Source organism: Anarhichas minor, unplaced genomic scaffold (assembly GCF_050575085.1).
Source record: "Anarhichas minor isolate MPS153535 unplaced genomic scaffold, ASM5057508v1 ptg000074l, whole genome shotgun sequence".
In the NCBI taxonomy this organism is placed as follows: domain Eukaryota; kingdom Metazoa; phylum Chordata; class Actinopteri; order Perciformes; family Anarhichadidae; genus Anarhichas; species Anarhichas minor.
Window position 1 is genome coordinate 4,746,967 of NW_027466520.1, and position 25,002 is coordinate 4,771,968.

The 25,002-nt window shown below is 42.2% G+C and overlaps 3 protein-coding genes and 1 long non-coding RNA gene across 7 annotated transcripts; 2 read left to right on the forward strand and 2 right to left on the reverse strand.

Moving 5' to 3' along the window:
- Positions 1 to 1,997: 1,997 nt before the first annotated feature.
- ankha (ANKH inorganic pyrophosphate transport regulator a) lies at positions 1,998 to 11,006 on the forward strand. Its single transcript, XM_076080827.1, has 12 exons — positions 1,998 to 2,595; positions 3,555 to 3,771; positions 3,982 to 4,100; positions 4,304 to 4,387; positions 4,511 to 4,681; positions 4,843 to 4,977; positions 5,599 to 5,691; positions 5,770 to 5,862; positions 8,586 to 8,715; positions 8,806 to 8,929; positions 9,111 to 9,210; positions 10,117 to 11,006. Exons 1-12 carry the CDS (start codon positions 2,500 to 2,502, stop codon positions 10,246 to 10,248), a joined length of 1,494 nt encoding a protein of 497 aa, XP_075936942.1. The 5' UTR covers positions 1,998 to 2,499; the 3' UTR covers positions 10,249 to 11,006.
- A 251-nt stretch (positions 11,007 to 11,257) lies between these two features.
- Positions 11,258 to 20,163, reverse strand: LOC142937745 (uncharacterized). 3 transcript variants are annotated; one of them, XM_076080825.1, is made up of 13 exons: positions 20,085 to 20,134; positions 19,813 to 19,895; positions 19,297 to 19,354; positions 19,027 to 19,188; positions 17,957 to 18,574; positions 17,126 to 17,323; positions 16,377 to 16,697; positions 15,596 to 15,663; positions 14,884 to 14,990; positions 14,631 to 14,774; positions 14,235 to 14,366; positions 13,302 to 13,571; positions 11,258 to 12,826 (listed from the first exon to the last, which is right to left on the reverse strand). In XM_076080825.1, the coding sequence occupies exons 4-13, from the start codon at positions 19,173 to 19,175 to the stop codon at positions 12,614 to 12,616; spliced, it is 2,220 nt and encodes a 739-aa protein (XP_075936940.1). In that variant the 5' UTR covers positions 19,176 to 19,188; positions 19,297 to 19,354; positions 19,813 to 19,895; positions 20,085 to 20,134; the 3' UTR covers positions 11,258 to 12,613. The 3 variants fall into 3 exon arrangements, with proteins under 3 accessions (XP_075936940.1, XP_075936941.1, XP_075936939.1); XM_076080826.1 differs by having other exon boundaries at positions 19,297 to 19,357; positions 20,085 to 20,102; XM_076080824.1 differs by having other exon boundaries at positions 19,297 to 19,357; positions 19,813 to 20,163.
- LOC142937748 (uncharacterized) lies at positions 19,517 to 22,759 on the forward strand. 2 transcript variants are annotated; one of them, XR_012949438.1, is made up of 3 exons: positions 19,819 to 20,340; positions 21,688 to 21,885; positions 21,959 to 22,759. It is a non-coding gene; the product is annotated as an uncharacterized LOC142937748 (long non-coding RNA). The 2 variants fall into 2 exon arrangements; XR_012949437.1 differs by having other exon boundaries at positions 19,517 to 20,340; positions 21,688 to 22,759.
- Positions 21,541 to 23,283, reverse strand: otulina (OTU deubiquitinase with linear linkage specificity a). The gene is made up of 3 exons (XM_076080828.1): positions 23,087 to 23,283; positions 22,871 to 22,992; positions 21,541 to 22,156 (listed from the first exon to the last, which is right to left on the reverse strand). The coding sequence occupies exons 1-3, from the start codon at positions 23,195 to 23,197 to the stop codon at positions 21,733 to 21,735; spliced, it is 657 nt and encodes a 218-aa protein (XP_075936943.1). The 5' UTR covers positions 23,198 to 23,283; the 3' UTR covers positions 21,541 to 21,732.
- Positions 23,284 to 25,002: the final 1,719 nt, after the last annotated feature.

Sequence of the window (25,002 nt, forward strand, 5' to 3'; positions counted from 1 at the left end):
ACAACCCTCTGTCTCTAGATTACTAAACTCTGGATGCAAAATGTGCTCAGAACATGGACTTCCTAAATTCAGAGCACCGTAAAAATCACAAAACGTCTTCATTATAGTAAATGTTAAAAGAAAATAGGTATTTAGATGAGTGATAAGCGACATCTGTTACTCTGGAAACTCATAACAGAGTTATACTCCTGAGAAACACACAATACAATAAATGTTGCAGGAGAGTTTTTTGTAATCTGGGAAATTTGTAAACACGGTTTTCCAAGTCGTTAAAAATGAATACTAAAATGGACACGTTCATGCCAACGATCTCCAGTCGTCACCTTCTACTGAAAGAACAAAAACAACATTTTGCTGAAATACATGGTATTGTCATACATACAGACACACAGGGACTCATCTGGTGTCCTGGCTGCTAAAAGACATTTAAACAAAGATTACCTGGGCACCATTTCATGCTTTCTTATCCAAAACCCAAAACCACCCCCACAAAATGAGTCTAGGACACATGTGGGTATACGCTGCACTAAACACACTTCTATAACAAACACAGTTTGTAAAAGTCAATGATTGACTTAAAACCACAAAGTCCTCTATTGAGTTACCAGTAGATGTAATGAAACACTGACATTATAAAGGAATTATATTGTAGCTGTAAGGATTCAACACACAAAGTGTACTTGCAGGTACGGGTTCAGTGATCTGACTTTAGTTACAATAACGGAGGAGAGGCATGTCTGCTCGTAAAGAGGCCGAGTACTAGAAGCTCCCTCAGGCAACACGCAGACACAAACAACTCACAGCTCTTACAACAGTAGCATGTTTCCACTTGACATTAACTGTAAACAGATCATAGTGGTTACCTGTGTGTGTGTGTGTGTGTGTGTGTGTGTGTGTGTGTGTGTGTGTGTGTGTGTGTGTGTGTGTGTGTGTGTGTGTGTGTGTGAAAGAGAATACAACGTGCATTTATAAGATTGACGTTTAAGGATAAATGGGCATTCTTAAGCATTCATCTCAGGTCAATAACTTCATATAATTTTATGCTGAAACAAATGTTGCACAATATGCAATTTATCTATTTTCCACAGTTAAATCAGTGTCTGATGCAGTGAAATGGCTTTTTATTTATCCGTCATGTAGCAGAATCAGGCTCAGGCTCAATGCCAATTAAGTTTTCTCAAACAAGGAATTTGCCTTTTATTTTTGTAAACATAGTAAGAGAAAATAAAAATAAAGTTATACAAAACTCAAGTCAATATGAAATAGAAAAATACACACATAATAATAATATTAATAATAATATTAATAATAATAAAACATGTAAAATATATCTGTTTTCAAAATAAAAGGAGCCACACACGCACACAAGTCCCCAATAATATGAGTGTTTGTCTTTGTCCAACATGCAAGAAATGTCCTGTTTGTCTTGTCAGACTGTGATCACACAAACATACTCTCAGTCCAGAGTTTGTGATGCGAACGTGCAAAAGTTACATTTTATCACAGTATTTGATCAAATACATCTATGAGAGATATACTCAGTACAGTTTAGGAGAAATTGATCTAATTTTGTTTTCCCGTTTGCCGATGTTTATGCTTGTTTACATTTTTGTTGTGTTGTTCTCAAATGTGATATGTTGTTAAGTATAAAAAATATTCTAAATACATAAACAGCACTAAAATAAAATAACATGTCTTGGAATTATTTAGTCTGGCTTTGTCCAGCAGGAGTCAGTGTTTCCCTATGAATAGTGCCATGTCAGGGCTTATCTGTTTATTTGCTGTCTTAAAGGAGGGACGATGTAAACATTAAAAATACTCGTATGAGATGCGTGAAGATACATTTGTAACATTCAGGTCTCTGGTGTTTTATCACCATGTTAATCCGGTTGGCCATTAAATAAATAACAATAATAAAATAATATTATTAAATAATAATAAACCTGCGGACAGGTTTAGAATGTGCTGATAATGTCACGGCCGGGAACGTCTGGCCCACGTGCGTCCAGCAGTGTGCGCTCCTGTCTCAAAGGGAGGGTCGACAACAACCGGACCGACTGCGCAGCACAGGCGCAGTGAAACGCAGAGCTAGAAAAAAACAAAAAACTAATCCAACCCCGTTTCGGATTATCGCTTTTTATCCAAATCTCTACCGGTGGAAACGGTGGCACGCCTCCTCGCTCAAATTCTGCGCTGTTCAGATGCGCGTCCCACTCTCACATCTCCACTCCCTTGATGATGATTTGTGAGGAAGATGCCTCAGTCTGACATTATTTCTGTTGACCTTCTCCTCCGCTCATCTGCGTCGAAGCATTGTGAAGCTCCGCCGCTACCGGAGCGCCTCGGCTCCTGCCGCTGCTCCACTTAGCCTCCAAACCGTTTTATTCCTCGCTCGGATATACACCAAGCGCAAATCTATTTGATTTTCCTTTTTTTTTTTTTTTTTAATCAATCAAGACCGAGGCAGATGCCCCTCGCTCTGTCATCCCGGCTTGTATTATGGTGGAGTTTCCATCTCTCAGTCCTTACTGGCCTCTCATCCGCTTTCTGGTGCCTTTGGCGATCACCAATGTTGCCATCGACCTCGGAGAACAGGTAACGTCTCTTGTTTTCCGTGTGTTTCCTTCCGTGAGTCAACCGCTGCATTTATTTCAAGCTCCAGATAAGATAGAAAAAACACCGACACCGTTTGTTTTGTCAGTTGCAGACGGTGGGTGTGTGTTGTAGCTCGAGCTATCTCAGCTGGCAGGTTGAGAGGCAATGTGAAGACATCCATTAGGTCTTTATGTACATTATGTAGGAGGAGGAGGCGGCCCTTGTTTATTCTGAGATATCCTGTCACTTCTGTCACCAAATAAATACGCTGCTGCGGACGTTTCTTTGAATGTATTATCCTGCCTATCTTATTATGCAGCCTATTTCAGACAAGCAGCACACTACTTGATTTGTTAAACATTATAATTAATCAGTCAATCTGAGGCCTGTTTGTAGATCATGGCGGATCACGGCACGCAAATCAAACGCACACAGCATTTGATTATCTTTAACATATTTCCCTGCTTGAACATTTCCTGTCCTTCCTCAGCCAAATGACTGATCTCCCACGAGACCTTGAGCAGATAGCGTGTGGGGGGGGAAACACATTGTGGCTGTGAGATGTTAGGATTAAGCTTATGTAATGTCTCTGTTAGCTGGTATAAATAGCACACACTGTCCTGCAAAGGAAAAGGGCAGCTGTAGTATGGAAGGAAACATCCATCTGGGATCACGTGTTGTGGGTGTTTACTGTCCAGATATTATGACGACACTCGCTGCTTTGCACTTACAAAGGTCTCGCTTTTTATTGTGTCTGTAAAAGACATGCAGGTTTTTTTTCAACTGCAGGGCTGTGGTGGAGTACCATCTGGTCAGAGGTAAAGTTAGGCTAAGTCATGGTCATGTGGTCATGCTGCCATACTGAACTTCTCCTCCCCTCCCTTCTTCCTGTGCTGTCTCACTCCCCTGACACCTCACCCTTTTTTCCACCACCGCCCCGTCATATCTTTTTTTTCCAGGCCCTCAACAGGGGCATAGCCACAGTCAAGGAGGATGCAATCGAAATGCTGGCCAGCTACGGCCTGGCCTACTCCCTGATGAAATTCTTCACCGGGCCCATGAGCGACTTCAAGAATGTGGGTTTGGTGTTTGTCAACAGCAGGCGGGACCGGAGGAAGGCCGTGCTCTGCATGGCGACGGCCGGGGTCATCGCGTTCGTGCTTCACATCTTGATAGGTGTGTGTTTTAAAAGGGATGTTTGATGACACGCTGGGCTTAAAACCGCATTCCTAAATGAAAGTTTCTGGTATTTGTGGCAACCTTTAAGTTTCATTATCGCAGCGTCTCTCTGACAGCTTTCTTTCTGCTGCTCAAAACAATGCAAACATGGTCGACGTCGTCTCCCTAACCTCTACTTACCCGTGGTTTCCCTCTCTTTCTCTATAGCTTACACAGATTTAGGATACTACATCATTAACAAGCTCCACCATGTGGATGAATCTGTGGGGGGCAAGACAAGAAAGGCTTTCTTATACCTGGCTGCATTCCCTTTGTTGGATGCAATGGTGAGTGTACAGTATTGAAAGACAGACATTTGTCCATGCTGGTGTCAAGTGAGAGTGTATTCCTCTGTTCAAAGTCTAGCTCTCTTCCATTGTTTAAAGCCTGTGACTCAGCTGTGGTTGAGAAAATGTCCTAAATAGATCTTTTGTTTATAGTTTAGAGCTTGGTGTCGTGGGTTAACACTATGCATTGTTCTGTTTTGAAGGCTTGGATTCATGCAGGGATACTTCTCAAGCACAAGTACAGCGTCATAGTAGGCTCAGCCTCCATCTCTGATGTTGTGGCCCAGGTAACGAGATCCATTTTTTTTTATTTAAACGCAGAAGGCTACATTTGGAGGAGTTGTGAAGAAAGTTTTGTGATCTGTGATTTTCTTTGGGCTGTTAATCATCGCTTATGTTGTTTCCTGCAGATTGTGTTCGTGGCCATTCTCCTCCACAGTAACCTGGAGTGTGTGGAACCTTTACTCATCCCGATCCTCTCCCTGTATATGGGTGCCTTGGTCCGTTTCAGCATCGTTGGTCTGGGTTACTACTGTAACATCCATGACAACATCCCAGACTCCAGTGGACTGGACGTGGGCGTAAGTGCTGTCTTTTTATTGTTAGGGGAAAAAAAATGCATTTTGACATGAGACAATGAGAGGTAGGGACCCTTTACCTTTAACCAAAGGGACAATGGAGTCAGTTGAATTTAGTAAATGTTGTCGAGAGTGATTTTTCGGATCTGCCTTGATCCCCACAGGGTGATGCCACGATCAAAAATATGCTGACTTTCTGGTGGCCCCTCGCCCTCATCCTGGCCACTCAGCGAATCAGCCGACCCATCGTCAACCTCTTTGTGTCTCGCGACCTCAAGGGGACCACGGAAGCCACAGCGGTGTGTGTGTGTGTGTGTGTCAGGAATTTAACTAAACATATCTGAACTGTCGCTCTAGAAAGCATTTTCCTGGTATTTGTTATCGTCACCAACTGTCACGTTATTAATAACGCTGCAACAAATAATGTTATAGTAATATAACATTATTTGTTGGACTCATTTCTCCCTCAAGTTATTGCAGATGAAAAGCCAGATGCTAACAAACTGCCTCTGGAGCGTTCTGGCTTACAGAGACCTAAACTACTAGAGACAACACAAAGCTGTTTACCAGAACCAACTGGAAGTCATTGACAACACTGGCTGCCAGTGGTTTGGGTGATTCACCACGTTCATGGGGAACTCAGGGCATGACCACACTGAGTGAAAACATTCCTACATGGCCCTACTGTTCCTGCGTAAAGCCCGACGCTGTCCGTTGTTGTTGTTGTTGTTTGGGACACAATGACGAGCTCGAGGCTGTTATCCAATCATAAACCTGTGAAAAACCACGCGGCCGGGAAAGTGAAAGACACACGTGTCTGCTATTGTTAGAGAGCTGGCATTAATTTAGCGGTGGGTGGGTTCAACATTTAATTTGTGGCACGCTGGTGAATTATAGCTGCTGTGTCTTTGTCATTCCAGGCCGTGGCTGTCCTCACGGCCACTTACCCCGTGGGTCACATGCCCTACGGTTGGTTAACTGAACTGAGAGCAGTGTACCCTGCCTTCGATAAGGTAATCCATACCGACTATTATCAGAGTTTGCTGCACTGGTAACAGTTTGTTTACTACAATTTGCTCTCTTCTCAACAGAACAATCCCAGCAACAAGCTGAACGCTGCCACCCCCGTGACCAAGTCCCATATTAAAAAGTTTACATCCTGCTGCCTGGTTCTATCGCTCACGGTAAGATGACGGCAAACCTTTCAGGCACTTCATTTGACTCTCAGAATACGGCACGAATGAGCTCAGAAAGAAGTCGTGGTTAACAGTCTGTTTTTATGTTCCGCGTGGAAACAATCCTGAATGTCTGGCTGGAACTTTTTAAAGGAAAAAATGAATGCGGTTTGGACGTGAAGCTTCTCAGATGGTAGAATTTGCCGCTTTTATTCTGGTTCTATCATTATAGATTATAGAGAGGTTTACTGAAATAATCCAGTTTCTTTTCAGCCGTTGCTGTAATGTAGACGGTGTTATTTAAACATCTACCCTCACCTAGTTGATACAGCTAGCATGTATTCATTTTCCCAATAGAGGCCGTCCTACACTTGCAGCGTATCTGTTTACAGTCTATGGCGTCTTTCACTGAGGTTTGACCTCTCCTACAGTAGGTGTCAGTTGTCCTACCATGGTGCCCTACAACAACCTCATATCCGAATCCATTTCCTCAGTTAAACATGTATTAATGCCTGATTATACCGTAAACACCATATCATTTTGACAGCAAATGTCTTGTGTATTTTCAGGGTTGTAAATCTATTTCTGCACATGCTTCATAAAAAAACACACACAAACAACGGGCATAACATTCCCCCAAAACAGAGCACCTCTGCTGTGTTTATCCTTTTGCAATCCTGCTGCACCACAGATTGAACGATACCGAGTGTAGGTCAGGGTTCAGTTGTAAGACTGGCAGAACTAGTCTAGTGTTCTGCAGAAACATGTTTGACACGACAGAGTTTTTGCAAACTTGACAAAGATTCCCACTAGAGATCTCTGAACTTTACCGCTTTCGCAGAATAAAAGGCAAAATTTACGAGTGCTAAAAAAAAGCAGCCGACGCATTCAAGTTAATTATGGAGGTACAGCCGCACACTGTTTATAGTGACTTCCAGGAATCCTGAATGTACTTTTCCTTTGGAGTCGTGGTGTCAAGTTGCAGAGAGAGACATTAGGGTGGAATTTGTGAAGAGGGTAAGGGGCATTTGTTTCCCCTCAACACTCCCACCCAAGCGTTAAGAGGTTAATAAAATAGGCACTCACGTAAAACATATTGGTTAACTCATTCCTAAAGCCCCTCGCAGTGGATCCGCAAGAACACTGTATGATCCAGACTCTCTGATTATAATTGCAAAGGACAGGTCTGTTAAGTAAAAACAAGCTTTTGCCCCAGTTAGTAGCAGTAACAGCCCGAATAAGAAAAACAGGAAGTTTGTGGCCAAGGTTGGGTCTTTTGAGGAGGAGGAGGAGAAGGAGGAACAACAACAACAACAAAAGAATGCAAACGCCGGAGGAGGCGGGCGAACTATATCTGAGAAGTGAACCGAGCGATGTCCCGAGACAAATCATTTCCCCATGTGAAAACAGCCCCGGTCGTGGCAGTGAGTGGACGTCTCTCCTTGTTTAGAGAAACCACAGCTGAGTCAGGGGAGACGGCGGTTTCGCTTGTGAGCCAAAGAAATTAGTTATGTGCCAACATCTTGCTAAAATAACGATAGATGGTAAGGCGATACCAAGTGAAATCACCAGTTACAAGTAATCTATTCAGATCTTCAACCACAAAACCACATCAAAGGTTTTTTGCGCTATAATTTCCTATTTATAATTCTTTAAGAAGAGTGAGATGGTGAAAGGTTTATAGAATTACTCCGGGGCGATTTTTGTTTGTGAAAGTCACATTTTATCTCGTGTCATCCTTTCTCCTCTCCTCTCCTCTTCTTTCCATAAAGTATGACTCATTGTCAGCAATATTAAATCATTCAACTTTTGTTCATTTGGCAAGCATTCTTTTGACCCTTTTGTCCAAAGCAACATACAAATGAGGTACAATTTAGTCTTGGAGAGATTGAGTTAAAGGTGGTGTGTTTTTTCATCCATGTTGAGAGATAAAAATGGGGCGTATACTGAGGTCTGTGCTGAGACAGTTGGCTCATCCGGCGGGTAGGACGGACAGAGCGGAGTGTCATCAGTGTATATTGAGAAGACAAGGGGACCGAGCTGAGATCCCTGCGGTACCCCAGTGGAAATGAAGTGATGCTGGGACTCTTTTCCTTGAACGATCCCCGTGAGAACTGAGCCCTGTGAGAAAGGACTCAATCCAGAGAAGGCATTCAAATGAGGAATGGTTTCATTGGGTGAATTTCCATTTGTTGGAAATTAGAAAGTCTCACCTCCTCGCCCAGAGATACCCGAACAGAAAGCGTGATCGGTGGAAAGCTCAGCTGGAGTTGCGTTTTTTACATTGGGGTGAATTTTGCTTTTGCTTTGAATGAAAAGAACATTCTGTAAAAAGAAACTCTCTAGGCCCCCTGGTGCTTGTTCTAAGTTTGGAGTGCAGAGAAACTATCTTTATACAATTTTAAACAAATTAATGTATTATTTATGTTCAGATCAGACGGGTTTATTCTTCTGTTTAACCCTCCCTAATGTGCTCGCAATACAGTAATAGCCGAGATGCTTCGGTGATGTTGCGCGTGCCTCTGCGACTGCTTCCAGAAACAATAACATTGTCCGTCATGCGTTTGCTCGCTCGCTTGTTTTTTTTGTGAGCTTCAAAAGGCCCACATTAAATCCCAAACCCCCTTGAGTTAATGAACTAATGAAATCTAACGAGGCGTGCCGGGCGACTCTATTGTGGTGCAGCGAACACAAAAAAAATGAATCTGCTTTTGTTCCGTTTTTGTTTCCAGCTCTGCTTTGTGGTGTTTTGGACTCCTCATTTATCAGAGAAGATCCTGGTTGATGTCATCGGAGTGGACTATGCTTTCGCTGACCTGTGTGTGGTGCCGCTCCAAATTTTCTCCTTTTTTCCCCTGCCAGGTAAGACACTGCATTAGATTACTTGATTTTCAGCATCGGTGTCCAGCTGCACTTTACCAGTGGGGTGATGTTTCCACTTTGTGTTTCCAGTGACTGTTCGGGCTCATTTGACTGGATGGCTCATGACCCTGAAAAAGACCTTTGTGCTGGCCCCCAGCTCGGTTCTCCGCATCATTGTCCTCATCACCAGTCTAGTTGTGCTGCCTTATATGGGGTAAGTCAACACTTCAGAGAACAGTGTGAGGGTCACAAAGGCCAGCACTGACTCAGGCTGCCTGTGTTTTTCCACAGTGTCATTTTTTTTTTTTCCCCGATTCTCCTTTTTATTCTTAAAACGATGAAACAGGATGATGATTCACTTCCCCATCGCATGATTGTAATGCTTTGTATTTCAGGGTTCACGGAGCCACACTCGGGGTTGGATCCCTCCTCGCCGGCTTCATAGGAGAGTCGACAATGGTCGCCATAGCAGCGTGCTATGTTTACCGACAACAGGTGAGAAAACCTGGGTTGAGCTCATTGCAGACGCTCGAGTACACAACAAATAGTTTTATTTTTTTGCAGCAACCATTTTTAACCAGGCATGTCCCTCGCTTATCATGATCGCCATTTAGTTTGAGAAGATGTGACTAAACTAATCGGTCACGAATACATGCAACAAAAAAGACCTTTCATTTAGAACAGATGCTCCAAATCACATTTTTGGGACATACTAAATAGTGCGTTAGTGTAGGTATTGAAATGCACATTAAATCTACACAATTAACACTGTGGGTGTGGATGCAAAGTGTGTCTTAATGTAGTCAGTCTCCCACTGATTGGTTCTGAAAGTTTCAGAATAAAATTCTCGTCTTCCCTAATCTACTGGCACTGTAACTAATTTGTTTTTATTTATTACAGGGTTATTGATGAAGATAAATCTTCTAGGATAACTCGCAAGAAAGAAAAGTGTATTTCTCAAAACAAACTATTCCTTTAATACAGAGAATGGTTAAAACATTCTCCGTATCTTTTCATACTTATCTTTGTTGCATTCGACACATCACTCCCTAATTTAAAGGTTTGCACATGATGCTGAACAATATACTCCTTTTAGGGTCTGAAAAGTCCCGTTTCTATAGTCCCACTGGGAAATCTTAACTTTCCCCTTTTTCAGAAAAGGCCTAATGTCATCACAGCCAAGTCTTCTAAACATTTAAATTTGTTTTTGAGTTTGTAATTAGTTAATGCTGATAACCAGAAGCACATGAGGCTCTGCATGCTCCTGAATACAGACCACTCACCCAGTTATACTCTGCTCTTCCATTGCGTATTCGATTAGCACAGTCTGCAGTTTGTGGCAGTGCTACTTCTGCTTTTCTCAGTGACTTGTAAGGATTTTGTGGTTTTTCGTTTCTGCAGAAAAACAACGAGATGTCCAGCGAGGTGGTGGTGGAGGGCGAGGACTCCTCCCCGATGAGCGAGGTGTGCTCCAGGACTCAGATGGACGCCATCGAGGAGCTCCAGGAGGAAGAGGAGGAAGAACAGGAGTGAACTCTGACTGCAGGGGAAGGTAACGCCAGCCTCCATGTGGAACTTTGCTTAAGAGACTGCCGAGTGTTACAGTGCTGGAGAGGTTTGGTTTCAGAGGTTCTCCCGACAGACCGAACTGAGTAAGAGTGACGAGATCTTCTTCCTGTCGACCTACACCATTAAAACGCACACTGTAAAGAAAGCCATGCACCTCCAAGTGTTCATCAGTGTAAATACCGTGATGTCTTCCGAGCTTCTCCTCCGTTCTCATAGTTTTGCGTCATCACATCGGCTGGTGTATTAACCACTTTCGTGTGTTTACTGGTAAATAAGGGAAAGCGACAAAGGAGAACTTTTCCTCCTAAGCAGCGAAAATGAACCGTCTGTCGAGTGGTAGTGGAGTTACCAAAATACAGAAATTATTATTAATTTGATGTTACTTTATCAAAACTAAGCGGCAAGGCCTCGCTTGAATTTAAATATAGACATGTTGTGGGACTTGTTGGGTTGTGCAATCGTATTTTACATACAACGGTGTACAGATTATTGTTGTTTTGTATAGGTAATGCAATGTGTATATTTAATTGCCCAGAGGGGTCGGGAATCCCTCGTTATAACATATTGTGTTACGGAATAGTTATGATCGTTCACTTTCCATGCAGTCTGGGAGTCCATCTACTTTTGTTTTGCAAAGCGTTTTCCTGGTAGTATTCAGACTCGTACGTACTGTATATACTGTATAGGCATTCTTATTTGGCAAATAAATTGCTTTATTAATGCTTGTGTTTTGTTGACGTTGAATCCAGGTCCTCGTTGTTTGGGGTCCCACTGACCAAATATGGTAATGACCATAAAGCATGTGTGCTTTGAAAGGAAAAACCGGTGCTCAGTATCTTATTCTACTGTCGTCCTATAGTGATGCTAATTTAGATCCCAAACAAGTTTTACTCCCAGTTAGAAAACTGGATTTTAGGAGGGGGTAGAGCTGCTAATATAAAAAAAATACAAGAAAAAGTCCACACCAATCAGATTTAGAGTTTAGGAAAATCCATTGTATTTAACCATGTTTTACAGATAAGAGTCTATGAGACCCCAAACAGACTTAGTGAGTCACTCTGTAGCATTCTTCAGTTCAAATTCATGTTAATAGTTCTCATACAAATAATAAAAGCTATAACAAGCCGATAAAAATCAAAGAGGAAAAAAAAAAAAAAAAGACTTACAAAAATTGTACTTTCATTTTATCCAAATTCCATCCAAAAATCTGACAGAACATTCCTGCCAATGCCATAATCAATGTTTCACGGTTAACAGATCACCTTCGGGTTAGAGCAAGAAAATAGCCTATTTTCGCCGATAACCAACATTCATTCTTATTGTGCATTATTTCTAAGGCAACATGGAGGACCAAGCGAGCGTTTAACTACTGAACCCAGTGGCTGGTGGTTGGAACTGTTGCCAGTATTTGCAGCAAGATTGGCACATTTTTGCCCTCAGAACAGCTTGGTTAAAGGCAACATGTTACACATTTAGTTTGACACACACACACACACAAAATTGCAAACATACACACAGACCATCCTCTGACACAGAGGCTGTGATTAATCTTCCACGTCCTCCGATCGGGTGCGAGCGGTTGTTAAACCTCATAAATCAGACCTTCACCGACTAATTCAATTAATTGAAAACACTTTTTCACATGATGAAAAAAATATATATAAATACACAAATGAAAGTTCCCAAATTCCAGTGTAAACACCAACCATCTAATCATGTTGGCAGCTCCATTGTGTTTTGAGAAGAATGTAAAACAAGAAAGGTTTCACAGAAGATTTGAGTTTCCCCACCACCTGAAGTCAAAAGGACACACTAACTAATCTGGACTGAACTGAACTGAGATGATGCTGCAATATCTGATGCACATATATGTACATGTACCCAAATAGAAAACTCTGTATACAGTACAGTGTGTACAGAAGTGTGTAAACCACATCTTGTACAGGGTCTTAAATCAGCATATATCTTTTTTTAAAGGAATAGAGCAACATTTTGGGAAATACTTCTTTGCTTTCTTGCCGTATGTTTGACATGAAGATCGATACCACTCTAATTATCTGTACGCTAAATATGAAGCTACAGCAAGTGGCCGGTTGGCTAACCACAAAGCGCTAGGCTAGCTGTTTCCCCCCCGTTTGCAGTCTTTGTGCTAAGCTAAGCTAACCAGCTGCTGGCTGTGGCCTCACATTTAAAAAAGACAAACATAAATTGGTATCGATCTTTTCGTCAAACTCTCAGCAAGAAAGCCAATTTCCCAACATTCCTTCAATTGGCGTAAATGAATTCACCTGGATTGACCTGAGGAGTGTTTTGTTTGTATGGCAGGAGATCAGCTGGAGCCGAGCGGCTTGTGGAGCTCTTCTGCAGCTTCTACAACCGGCACATTGTAGTGGCGATCATCCTCCGTGACGAGGCACACGGACGGCCAGTCGTCCTTATGGTCGTCCGGGTAGTACGTGACGAACTCCTCCGTGTCGGCCTTGTACAGTCTGTAAACTTGGATGGTGCACTGCAAGGCGTAGCCCAGCAGGAACATCTCCACCTGCACAAAGCAGGGAGATTATAGCACGGTTACACTGCACGATGTTTAATCAACTGCTCAAGCACATGCTATTTATGGGTGGGGCTTCTTTATGGAAAGCGTGAAAGCTTTAATCAAAAAGCTGAAAACAACAATTCAAATCACTCAGCAGCTTTTCTGTCCTTAAGCGCCCCCCCCTCCAGGCTGTTATAAAAACAACACAAGCTCCAACATGTTTCACAGTTAAGGACTCTGATTATGAAACCTTTACACGCCCAAATCTCATGGCACCCAACTATGAAGTTGTTGTTGCATCACTGGATTCAAAAAGGGGAAGAAAATCCTAGTAGCTGATTCCCACCAAGTGTTGTTTACCATAAAACGCTTCACGTAAATGCCCCCTAGCTGCCAGGAAACTACTGTATGCAGCCAGTAAAACATCACTTTAAATGCACGTTGAAGCGAGTCTGCGGTTGGCGGGTTGGGTTTCTCCTACCTGCTCCAGCCCGGCGCTGAGGCCCACGTGGCCGAGGTGGTTGGAGAGGAAGGAGCGCGGGCAGTCGGATGAGTCCCGAGCGAACAGCAGCCAGCAGAAGAGCGGGACGTCTCCGCCGCCCATCATGCAGCCGTGCAGCTCCACCGCTCGGCCCAGCATCAGCAGCTTGAGCGCCTCCAGCAGGCCCAGCTCCTCTTCTCCTCCGTGAAACACTCGCTCGCACAGCTGCTGACGCTCCACAGCAGAGGAGCAGTCCACCGCGGCCTGCCACTGGAAACAAATCAACGGAATTAATCAACTATATTGATGAACATTTCATCATTAAAGCCATTTATCAAGTATAAATGGCAAACATTTGCAGGTTAAAGCCATTTGCTGCAGTGTTTCTTTTTGCTTTCACCGTTATTGTGAAACTGGTATTTACTTAAAGACTGAAATACTTCCACTTACCACATTTCTTGCATAAACATTAGTGCACTTTAAAAGGAATATTTGTGGAAGCAGGACAGACAGACAGACAGACAGTCTATTGTGAGGAATCTATAATGAAACCAGCACACAGTTACCTCTCATAAAGCAAGAGGTCTGACATTTAAACACCAGAATTCCTCACAAGCTGCCAGTGGCCGACTATAAATCCTGCATGGGGCCCTCATGTGGTTATAGTAAAGAGGCACTGTGGTTTTAACAGTTGGCTGAGGGTCCATCTAACCCTCCAAATCCGTTCGGGCATTACGAGGCTGTGTGTTTGACACGGAGACGAAGCGGTGCAGCATTTAGACGACTACCTCCCTCTAACATGTGGAAGCAATCACATCCAGAAGCTCTGTGGATGAATGTCAATACCCTCAGTGTCCTCTGGTTTACTCGCTCTGTGTCTTTAAAATACCTCCTCGCTGTGTGCATGTTTCCGAGTGGATCAGCAGCCGGTACCTTATTTCGGAGAAGCTCCATGTAACCTTTTAGCTGCAGGGTGGCGTCTCCTGTCCCGTCTCCCTGCAGGCAGTCTCCAGGAAATGTCCACTGACTAAAGAGGCCTTCCTGGGCCTCAAGTTGCTTCAACAGCTGTAATTAAAATGCTAAGATGAGATTTCAGCTGTGCACTGACATTAGAAAAGTATTTTGGATTTTTGTTTTGTGGCTTTTCTGTGCGGTTTTAGCAGTTACTTAACTGAAAACATTGAAAAGTCAAACAGAGACAGCGTATTCAAGTCATAGAGCTAGCTAGCTGACGTTAGCAGACTACAGCTAATGAAAACAAATGAGAAGCATGGAGCTCAGCCAACAGTGAACAGCGACCCTCTCGCTAAGCGGGTGTTTGGTATTTACCATGTTCACGTCCTGCTCCTGCAGCCATGCGGGCAGCTGGGTGCTGTGGGAGAGCAGCTGGAACAGGGTGGCTCTGAGGGCACAGTAGTTATCGCCCCTCACCCTCCTCACGCTGCCAAACCTCTGGGACATCTCTCTGTAACCCTGCAGCAGCACACCGGGACAGCACAGCGAGTCTCTTTAAGCCGTTCACGTGAGAAAGAAAAGAAAACTAAATCTGGAACACGTCTTCCCAGCAGCTACAGGCACCGACCTTTCTAATGAGAGCACTTTTGGCAGTGTTCCCTTTCCACTCTCTCTCACTGTAAGACAGAATCTCCACCACTGGACCCAAACTGCACCTGTCCTCCACCTTTAACACTGAGAGAGGGAGTGAGAGGAAATGATGGGCAAAACAAGAAAAGGACTATCGTCTATTATTTAGAAGACAAACATAACAGTGTTGTGTGAAATCTCTTTCTTATGCACTCAAATGACGAGTTTCCCTCAAATGTTCTGCACAAATTTGTTTCAATGTGTGTTATGACAAGAGCAGGTGTGGCTCATTAAGATGCTGATTAAACAGCGTGATTATTACACAGGTGTGCATTGGACTCATTACAATACGAGGCCACTCTAAAATGTGAACTTGATGTCACAAGTTTTGAGGGAGCGTGCCATCGGCAAGCTGACGGAAGGAATAAATGAAATGTTCATTTCCCCACCATAAGCCATGTTCAAAGTCCTTTCCCAGAATCTGTAGCCATAGTCATGTGAAATCCATAGTTCAGAGGCCTAATAAAAGTCTTTTACTGCCGTTATTGTGGCCAGTGTTACGCACACCTGTGTAATAATCACGCTGCTTCATCAGCGTCTTGATGTGCCACACCTGTCAGGTGGATGGATGATCTTCACAAGTGCTCACTAACACGGATTGAAACAAGAATGTAAAAGAATAAGTGTGTTTATGTTGTTGTTGTGCCGACCTGTAGTTTCTGGTTTATCGTGTTGTGATGCCGACAGCTCCTCGGCTCCTCTGTAAAGGTCTTCTTCACTAAAAAAGGTAAACAAAATAGGTAATATTTTCTTAATGTCAACAACTCTTATGAAACGACTAAAGCTAACAATGAACTGATCCTACTACCATCGAGTACTTGTGTGTATACACAGCCTGATATGTTGTATTCCTCTGTATAGAGCTCTATTGATGCTCCTTCACTTCAATGAACATGTGCACTGATGTTTGTTTTGACACACACACACACAGCTGTAAGTACTCACTAGCGCACCAAGTTGGTATTAATTCGCAGCTGAAAATAGTCCCAAAGGAATGCACTATTTATTTACTCCTGTTAACTAACGAGTGCCACGGTGTGTAAACGTCAGAGTGAGGAGAGACGGACTCACAATGTTGGTTTTCGTATTTTTGTGGAATTTAACATGAAATATATACGCAGAACAAAAACCTTATCTTTTAAACTCCTAATAAACTGAAAACTATTAATAAATCTTCCGAATCATGACCATAGAGACCAAAATATTGACAGAATTTGGTATTTTTCTTCATGTTTTTGACTTTGTGTCGTACTAGTATGCAAACACAGAAATCTGATGGCACGTGCACTTTTTATAATCTCTGCGGATGATGTGTGCAAGATTTAACAGGTGGTACTGAGTCTATATGGCCACATAGTTTTAAACCGTCTCTTCCCGTGTTGCGTCAGTTATTATTACACAATATTTCAATGTGATGTTCACATTACAAACCTGTTCCCCGTGCCGTCTTCAGCAGAGTCCTCCTCCTTTCTCACGGGTTTCTCACCAGCGTTTACATCCGGGGACGAGCTCACTGCCGGCTGCTCCTCTTTTCCAGTTACCTCCTGAATCTCAGCATCTTTTCCAGTCTCGGCCTCTGCCTCCTCCTTAATCTCATCCTCCTCAACTTTGGGAACATCTTCTTCTGTGTCCTGCCCTTTCACCATCATTTCCTCTTCAATTTCCTGTTCGGTGTTCTCCAAGGAGGTGACCTCCTTTGAGCTCGTAGTTGAACACTCAACATCTGGCTCTGCATCCTGATCAGACTTTGAGCTGGAGAGAGAGAGAGAGAGAGAGAACACATCTTTGGTACTTTTCCTGTTTTAATTATACAACTCAAACGTTTACTATTTATGTCTTAAACCCATATTATGAAAGTATTGACATTATATATTATGAAACATGCATTTAGTTATTCAAATATTGTACAAAAAAAAAGGATATAAGAAGGTATGAAGAACAGAAATATTGGTAAGCAATAGACAATCGTCTAACTATGAAGCAAGGAATCTCTGCCTGACATTAAATATTAATAAACCCTGTTGCTGAGGACCGATCTGAGCAGGCATGTTCACTGCACTGGTTCTGCTAAAACAAGCTGGGGTGTGTATACGCCCCCTAGTGGTCACAGCGTGGCTCTCAAACAACACAGTTGGTGTTCAGTTACTGTAAACAAGCGTTGTGTCACTGAACCAGCTGACCTCTCGCTGGCGTCTGCCGGCGCTGTGGTCTCTGGCTCCCTGACACAGTTGGCGGAGTCTCGTTCCACGCCGCTGTGGTCGAGTCCCGTGGGCTCCGCTCCAGGAGGAGAGTCGCAGACCTCGTGGCTTTTTAGGACTTCAGGACCGCCCTCCATGCTCACTGAAGAACTGCCGTCGTCTGAATCCTCCGTTACAGCACTACACACAGAATGAGAGAAGGATATTAATTACTACGGGCTTTAAAAAAAAAAATCAAAAAAAATATGTATTCATGTTTTTTAAGGAATTATCAAGTTGGAATTTCTGTTTTTGTAACGTTTGACAGATGAATGAACTTTATCACATAGCTCATTGATTTTCTGATGGCAGTGAACGTAGACACGACTGGGCGACATATAAAATACAAATAAATAAGAAGACCTCCTCCTAGTATAAACATACTCCATGGTGTCTTTTGAGGAATGAAAAATCTCATTCTAGGTCGTCTAGTTCAAGTTGTGACCAGTCCAACAAAAGAGTAATTATTCCTTCTCTCATTTGTTTCATCTGAATATGTTTAAGTGAAATAAAAAAGCAAAATCATCACAAAAAAAGGGGGAACTCAGAAAAAATATTCTCACTAACTTTTGTAAAGTAGAAATGATTTTCCTGCTTCCCTTTCCTTTAATCATTCATTCAACACTTCATATTTAACTTGCTATTAAATCACCATGGATGTATTGCTGAGCCTGAACGTCACATATTCCAGTTCAACCTCGCGATACGTTTTTATTTAACCGACATCCACAACAGCAGCAGAAACGTCTCACTTCCTCCTGTCATGTGACTCACCAGCTCGGAGACTCTTCGTCGTTCTCCAGACCGGACGACGTCTGACCAGCTGCTGCAGAGGGCTGAGGGTTCGGCACAGATATCACTTCATTGTTGTGAGAAACCTCCCCCGACGGCTCAGCTACACTGTTTTCAGTAGTGACTTTGGATTCTTCTTCTTCATCATCATCATTATCAGTAGTATTGTCCACTGTAATGAGCTCTCTTGTTGTGTTCGTCTCAGCAGGGTTTTCAGGGCAAACGGCCTCTTTTGTTGGTGAGCTGCTGTCAGGGATTTTGTCCTCCTCTGAGACTGGATTTTCTTCTTCTGTTGCCGCATTTGTTGCAGTAACAACCACCCAATCAGACATGGCATGCTCCTGCAGACAGTTTAAAGTGCATTGCATGGGTTCAGCTTGTCCAATGTCTGCAGGATGGTCCTTCATATCTTCATCTTGTACTCCGACAGAGTTTTCTTTGAGTTCAGACCCTTTGCTGGGAGACGGCGCTGCCGTTTGCATGACCTTCTGCAAGGGTCCATTCTCACGAGTGTTATTGGGCTCCGTCTCTGCAACCCCGGGACTCTGCTTCACCTGCACAGCCTGTTCCACCTTTATATCGGCCTCATCGGGCAGTTTTCTAGATGATAAAACACAGAGAGGATGAGCAATGTCATATCATACAACATCAAAAACATCCTTCAAGCTTTGATATTCTGAGCAAAAAGCTGTTTCAAGATTATTTCTTTAATGTAGGTGGGCAGGAAGTGGGAAATGTATAATCAAAACTTTCCATAGTATCTCTGAACCAACCACTAGTGTGCAATGAGAAAACCCCCCACCCCCCCAAAAAAACCCTTAAAGACCTCTGGAAGTCCCCATGTCCTATTCTCAGCACTCCTTATGTCTTATATTGGGTCACATAACACGCCTTATGTAAAGGGGGAAAACCTAAATGTGAAGTTCGCACCCATGTCACCAGATCATGACATAAGTAGTGATAATGTCATAAGTAGTGATAATGTAATAAGTAGTGATAATGTAAAAATATGACGCTGGAGATCCCAACTGTAGCTGCAACGGTTATCTCACCTTAAGTCTTCATCTCGTCCAGGGCCACAGGTGCCCCCCACAATGGTTCCCCCTGCGGGCACCATGGCCTTCGAGTCATCCTTCAGCAAAACACTTCTTTCCTCCGCACTTCCACAGGGACTCTCAGGGGGACAGCAAATGTTCCCCATCTGCTCGCTCCCTCTGCTTGGGGAGATGAGACAAGTTATAGTCTCAACTGTAACCTCCAGTCCAACCCCCCCCCCCCCCCCCCCACACACACACAAAGAAAAAAAAAAAAACATAAGCGACCTGATGAGTCGCTGAAGCCTGAAGATTTCAGGGGTCCATGATGAGGAGAGTCAAGCCGCTGCTAGAGCCAAGAAGAAACCATGTTTATGTCTTGTTATAGAGACGATAATGAAGAATAAAAACACTCCTCACTGTGTGATAGAACAGGTGTTACAATCAATTATGTCAGCCAGTCTATAAACTGTCCTGATGTTTAGCTGGAGCCCATTGTTATCAATCAAATACTGTATTATGACAGATGTGCTATGTGGTCACATGCACTTGGTTCACATCTGTCAAACGGTCTAATCTAAATACTAAACTAATAAAACATAATACACTATCTATTTTTGGAGAGGCATTACAGCTGACTTTGGTGCAACACCTGCTACGTGTTTACAGTATAAATGTACAGTAACATTAGCTTAAATCGTAGCTACACCCCATTATTAACGTTAACGCAACACAAGGAAGTAGCGACAATGACAGCGAATACAACCGTCACTCCCATTTTAACAACGACAAAAACAAACGTACCTCGATCGAGATTATTGAAGGGCGAACTCCGCAAGTTCGCAACAACGTATGTAGCTCCAATTTTCTGTTTCACTTTCAGTTAGCTGGAAAAACAAGCTTAAGTTAGCTAGCCAGCTAGCTGAGGTTTAAACTTAAAATAACAACACGCGCTACCAAATACTAAAATACTGATCGTCGCTCGTGAGAATCGCTGCTGCCACGCGGGTTACCTTCTATAGTGACTAAACTGTTACCGTTTAACGCGCCACATTTCACAAATAACGGGTATTTACTGTGTTTTAAGCGGAACATCTGTCGCTACGGACCCCTAGCATAGCCGGAGCAGCAGGTCACGGCTCGGTCCGAGCGCGTGACGTCATACTCATGTGCGCCAAAAGGGGTTTTGCTGCGTTCAGGTGCCGCTAGGAAACTTCACGACTTCACGACCAGAACAGCAAGACAGCAAAGAAGTCTCGAAAGAGCCTGTAGACCAGAGTTTCTGGACTAATCTGCTAGAATGAGGTCTGCATTAATTCTCCGCAGCAACAGGTGATGTGAAGTAACCTCCAATCAACTCAGAAGAATTGTGACATTCAGCTAAAATGAATTGGTTGAAAAGTAAATGACAGAAAGTACCAAACAATTAGACACTGCCACATAATATCGAGGGGAGAATGGTGGCCACTTTAGGAGAAAAGAAGCAAGCAAGCAAATTAAATGACAATGTTTATTACAGAGAGTATCCAAATTTCACTCCAGCTGTCTCTGCAGTACTCATGACAGCTGAGACTTCTATCCCTTCACAGAGACAACGTGTCTCTAATGTTACCTGTTGTTTCAATATCTAAAGCTTTAAAGACACTAAACGAACATGTATAAATCAAACTCACCGCGTGTTGCCTTGAGTTCTTGAGGGAAACATGTTTGTTTTCTCTCATGTCTGCACGGCGGACAGAGAATCCGAAACCAGAGTAAATCCTCGATGAATTGAAGTAAATAGAAACCAGATTTTACTAAAGCAAAAACTATATCATGATTCCATTTACAAACCTTCGTGCAGTATAATTCGCAAGTTGTGTCCATGCAGGTGTACGCTCAGAACTTCCCAAAGACGATGCATTTTGGCCAAAATTCATTCCTGGTTTAAAACACTTCCGCAACTACAGGTGTCAATCTTGAGCAGGTGCGCTGCGAGTCCGCGCATGAGACGACACTGGATGACGTGTTTTAAAATACACTGTTCGTTCCAATACCTGTACTACCAGAGCATATAGTATGTCCGACGGATTTAGTGTGGTTCCAATCAGTACATAGTATGTCAATAATACCCGGATGTTCTACAACAGTTTGAGAGTCTAAAACAAACGCACATAACGCAGCTGCCCTTACAGAGTATGAACTGTTGCATGTAGTATGCATTCAATTAGGACATACTTCCTCTTAACATGGCTGGACTTTTTGGCATACTAAATCTTGTTCTGGCATACTAAATAGTCTGGTAGTCAGTGGGTTTGCTTGTTAGATTCTGCCAACCTGGTCTGATAATATAAAATATTAATATGAATATAGGTCTACCGTGTGGCTTTTTTTTGTATATTAATTTAAAAGGACACATTTAGCAAAGGGCCAACACATTTCCTAGATATTAGAACAAATGAATGGCACTTCTACATTACAAAAATACATGTTCAAATAATAAATAAGAGGTAATATGAACATGTTTTGTTGTGAGAACAGAAATGCAGTGGATGATAGCAAGTCCATTTTTATTTTCAAACATTCTCCTTCCATGTTATACAAATTATGAATGCTAAATTCTATCTTACATTATATACATCAAAAGCACTTCATTGCTGTGTGTAAAGAGCTCACAGTAAAACCTGTTTTGTTTCATAGTTCATGTGCTCCTCCGAGTATTGTTGTGATTCGGATCTTCAGTCTCTACACGTCCTTCAGCTCCTGTATGTGACCGATCAGCTCCTGTGGCAGTTCGAGCTCTGACACCAGATCCAAGCAGCGCTTCAGGAGGAGGTTCAGGCTTTCACTTGAGCCGGCGGAGCAGTCGGTGGACCCGGAACGGAGCTTTTTCTGCCGGTGAGGAGCAGCCAGGTCCATTTCTTCTCCCTTCTTGCAGCAGTCCATTTCTTTACATCCCTCTCTTCCACAGCCTGACTCTGCCTGCTGCACCTCCAGATCCTCCATGCTCTCAGAGACGGAGCTCACACTGGGAGGAGGATTCTCCAGAGCCGCCCTGATGCCCTCCACGATTGTGTCTTCATGCTGCGATACGCTGCGCAGGAGGTCGGTCACAGAGGCCGGGAGGGGGCTTTCCGGATGCTGGATCTGGCACCAGCACCATATAGCACTGTGATGTGAGACACAAAAGGGGCAACAGTGTGGACACAGTGAGACAATGGCACAGAGAAGTGACTGGGACAGAAATCAGCTGGACACAAAAGAGTCTTCAATAATGACCAGAAAGAGAGAGAGAGGCTCATGATGCTTCTGTGCACAAAAAGAGGACTGAAAGAGTTTTTAAACATGAGTAAAAAATGAGAGGCAGGAAACTACTACTACAACAAAATCCTGCAGCATGATTTTAAATACCTAAAAAGTAACAACTCATATACAACAAACACTATATGAACTACCGGCCCCACGTAAACACTGTTTTCAATTCTGCTCATAAAAGAGCATTTCAACAACAATTTGTCTGTCTTTAGTGGCAACAGCAGGACTCAATTAATCATTTTTGTAATGTGAGTATATCAATATTATGATTTGAGATATTGTTTGGGATTTAACTTATTGAAAATTGAAATCGTGTGACATTGTTTATTATAGTTTCCTGCATTTACTGCACTGTTCTTGGTAAATATGGATCTGTATCAAACCACAATACTTCTATTTATGGACATAAAAGTGTCCATAGAACAGAGGATTAAAAACTGAATTTGGGGTAATATACATCATGTCTCAGACTTTTATTATCATATTGGGATTGCACAGTTGTATCCACTGTTCTAACTCAACCTGTATCTGAATATATATCACATTTACGGGATAAATGATGGATTACCTCACAATTCCTTTGAGCCGACCCACCGCTACAGTATGAGCTGCTCCTTCCCTGAAGCCGCGGTTAAACCCGGCCTGAAGAAAGGCCTCCTCTCCGGCTTCAACTCCGTTTACATACCCGTCCTGTCCACAGCATCAGTCGGGGAAAAGCATCACGTTAACCCGCTGAACTTAACACCTCTGTTGCACGAAACTACTAACGGTACATTGTCTTTACCTTGACTCGCTTCTTCATGTTGGATGTCCACTCTTTGCTCTGCAGAGTGAGGTCGTCCGCGTTCTCGTCAAAAACATCTTCGCTATAAGAAACAGTTTTAACCCAAGACATCGTGAGCTTAAAGTAAAAACCTAATAGACCTCACGCATCTGGGCAACAGTGCAAGGCAACACATGGGTTTGTTGCCTCAGCAGCAACTTCTGGTTGAAGTACGTCATCATCCTGCGCCTGAAAGAGAAAATCCACCTGAAAACGGAATTTGTTTGCACGACATAAAAAAAGCGAAAGTTAATATTTGTTTTAAACTGCATAAGAAAGTAAAAATCTGTTGATCAACACAATTCCTCATAATGGAAAAATATTATATAATAAAAGTCAAATTTATGAAAACCCCACCTATTTTTATTGCTTTTTATAATGAATTTTGCATATATATGATTATTTATTTTTTTGTTTATTTTTATTATTAACATTTTTTTGCACTTTAATTTATTCATTAATTGTTATTGTTTCATTACATATAATACTTTTGTTTTAGTATTTTGTTATTCTATTGTGTTTTAATACAGTGTAAATTTGTTGTTCAATAAATGAGGAAAAAAGTTAATAACATTTTTTGAAGTGGAAACTTTATAATGACATTCACAAATGTATCTCTTTGAAGCTTGACACCATTAATTTGACTGCTATGGGACTCAGGTAGACACAAACATGGCTGAATTGATGTAATGTAAATTAGATGTTTGTTTAGTTTTTGTAACTGAGGCTTGCATAGATGTTTTATTTTAGGGTGTACTTTTCCTTTAACGTGCACTTCTTCTGTGGTGAAACCGTGGTGCACACTGCCATCTATCGATAGTACATATCAGATAATAGTACATTCTAATCCTGCAGGGGGCGCTAGTGCCTCGATGTAAAACTGGTCTCCACAGAAAAATGAGAGGACTTACAAACATCAGACGTCCTCAAACATCCACTGTGTTTACAGATGACAGTAAAACAATTCAACCTCTTAACATGGATCACATTTTCATGATTATGTCTCCTTACATCTTTTGTATCTGTCTTACAGTTTATCATCCTAAAAACATTGTGACTGCTTTATATTGTCTGTTGCTGCTTTTCATAAAATAAAGACACAAACAATGAATACAGTAAAACACACATTATTTTAATTTCAGGCTCCATCTCTTAAGACAATTGCTTTCTGTAGCAAAGTCACGATGTCAAGAAAAGTTTAAACAAGTTGGAAAATGTATAATCTTGTTGAAAACAGTGAAACGATGTATAGGCTAAGTAGGTATTTTGTTATGTTTTAGATCATTTGTTGGATTACATTTGGGCTCTGACAATTGCCCTAAAATGTCCAAAATTAATAATCTGAAAAAATGTGTCAAAGATTATCAAAATGTTTTTCTTATTTCATTATAAATTGACAATTTGCACCTGAAACATATTGATTTGCATTTAGTCGATTCAAATCAGAAATTAATTTAGGCTGTTTGTCTTATAAGTAGGTAATATTTAACTCAATATTTCTGTGGAATAAAACGAAACATTACAATAAAAAGGAGACCGTTTTGCATATTGATAAGGAAGATATATATCTGTGTTTTTAATTCCAAATAAGGGAAATAATGCATGGAGACCGATGTTTCTTTATCTGTATACATCAGCTGATAAGCAAAACATCTGATTTAACATTACTGACAAATAAATGCATCTCGTATGTTCTGGTCAGACACATGTTGTCAGGGTGTTAAAAATCATGTCTGCTGGTGTTGTTTTTTTCTTCTTCTTCTTCTTCTTCTTCTTCTTCTTCTTCTTCTTCTTCCATGAAACACTTAGTGCAGCCCGAACGCTCCAGCTGTTCAAATCACTGTCCAGTGCATCTTCACAGCTTCCTGTTTAAGTTT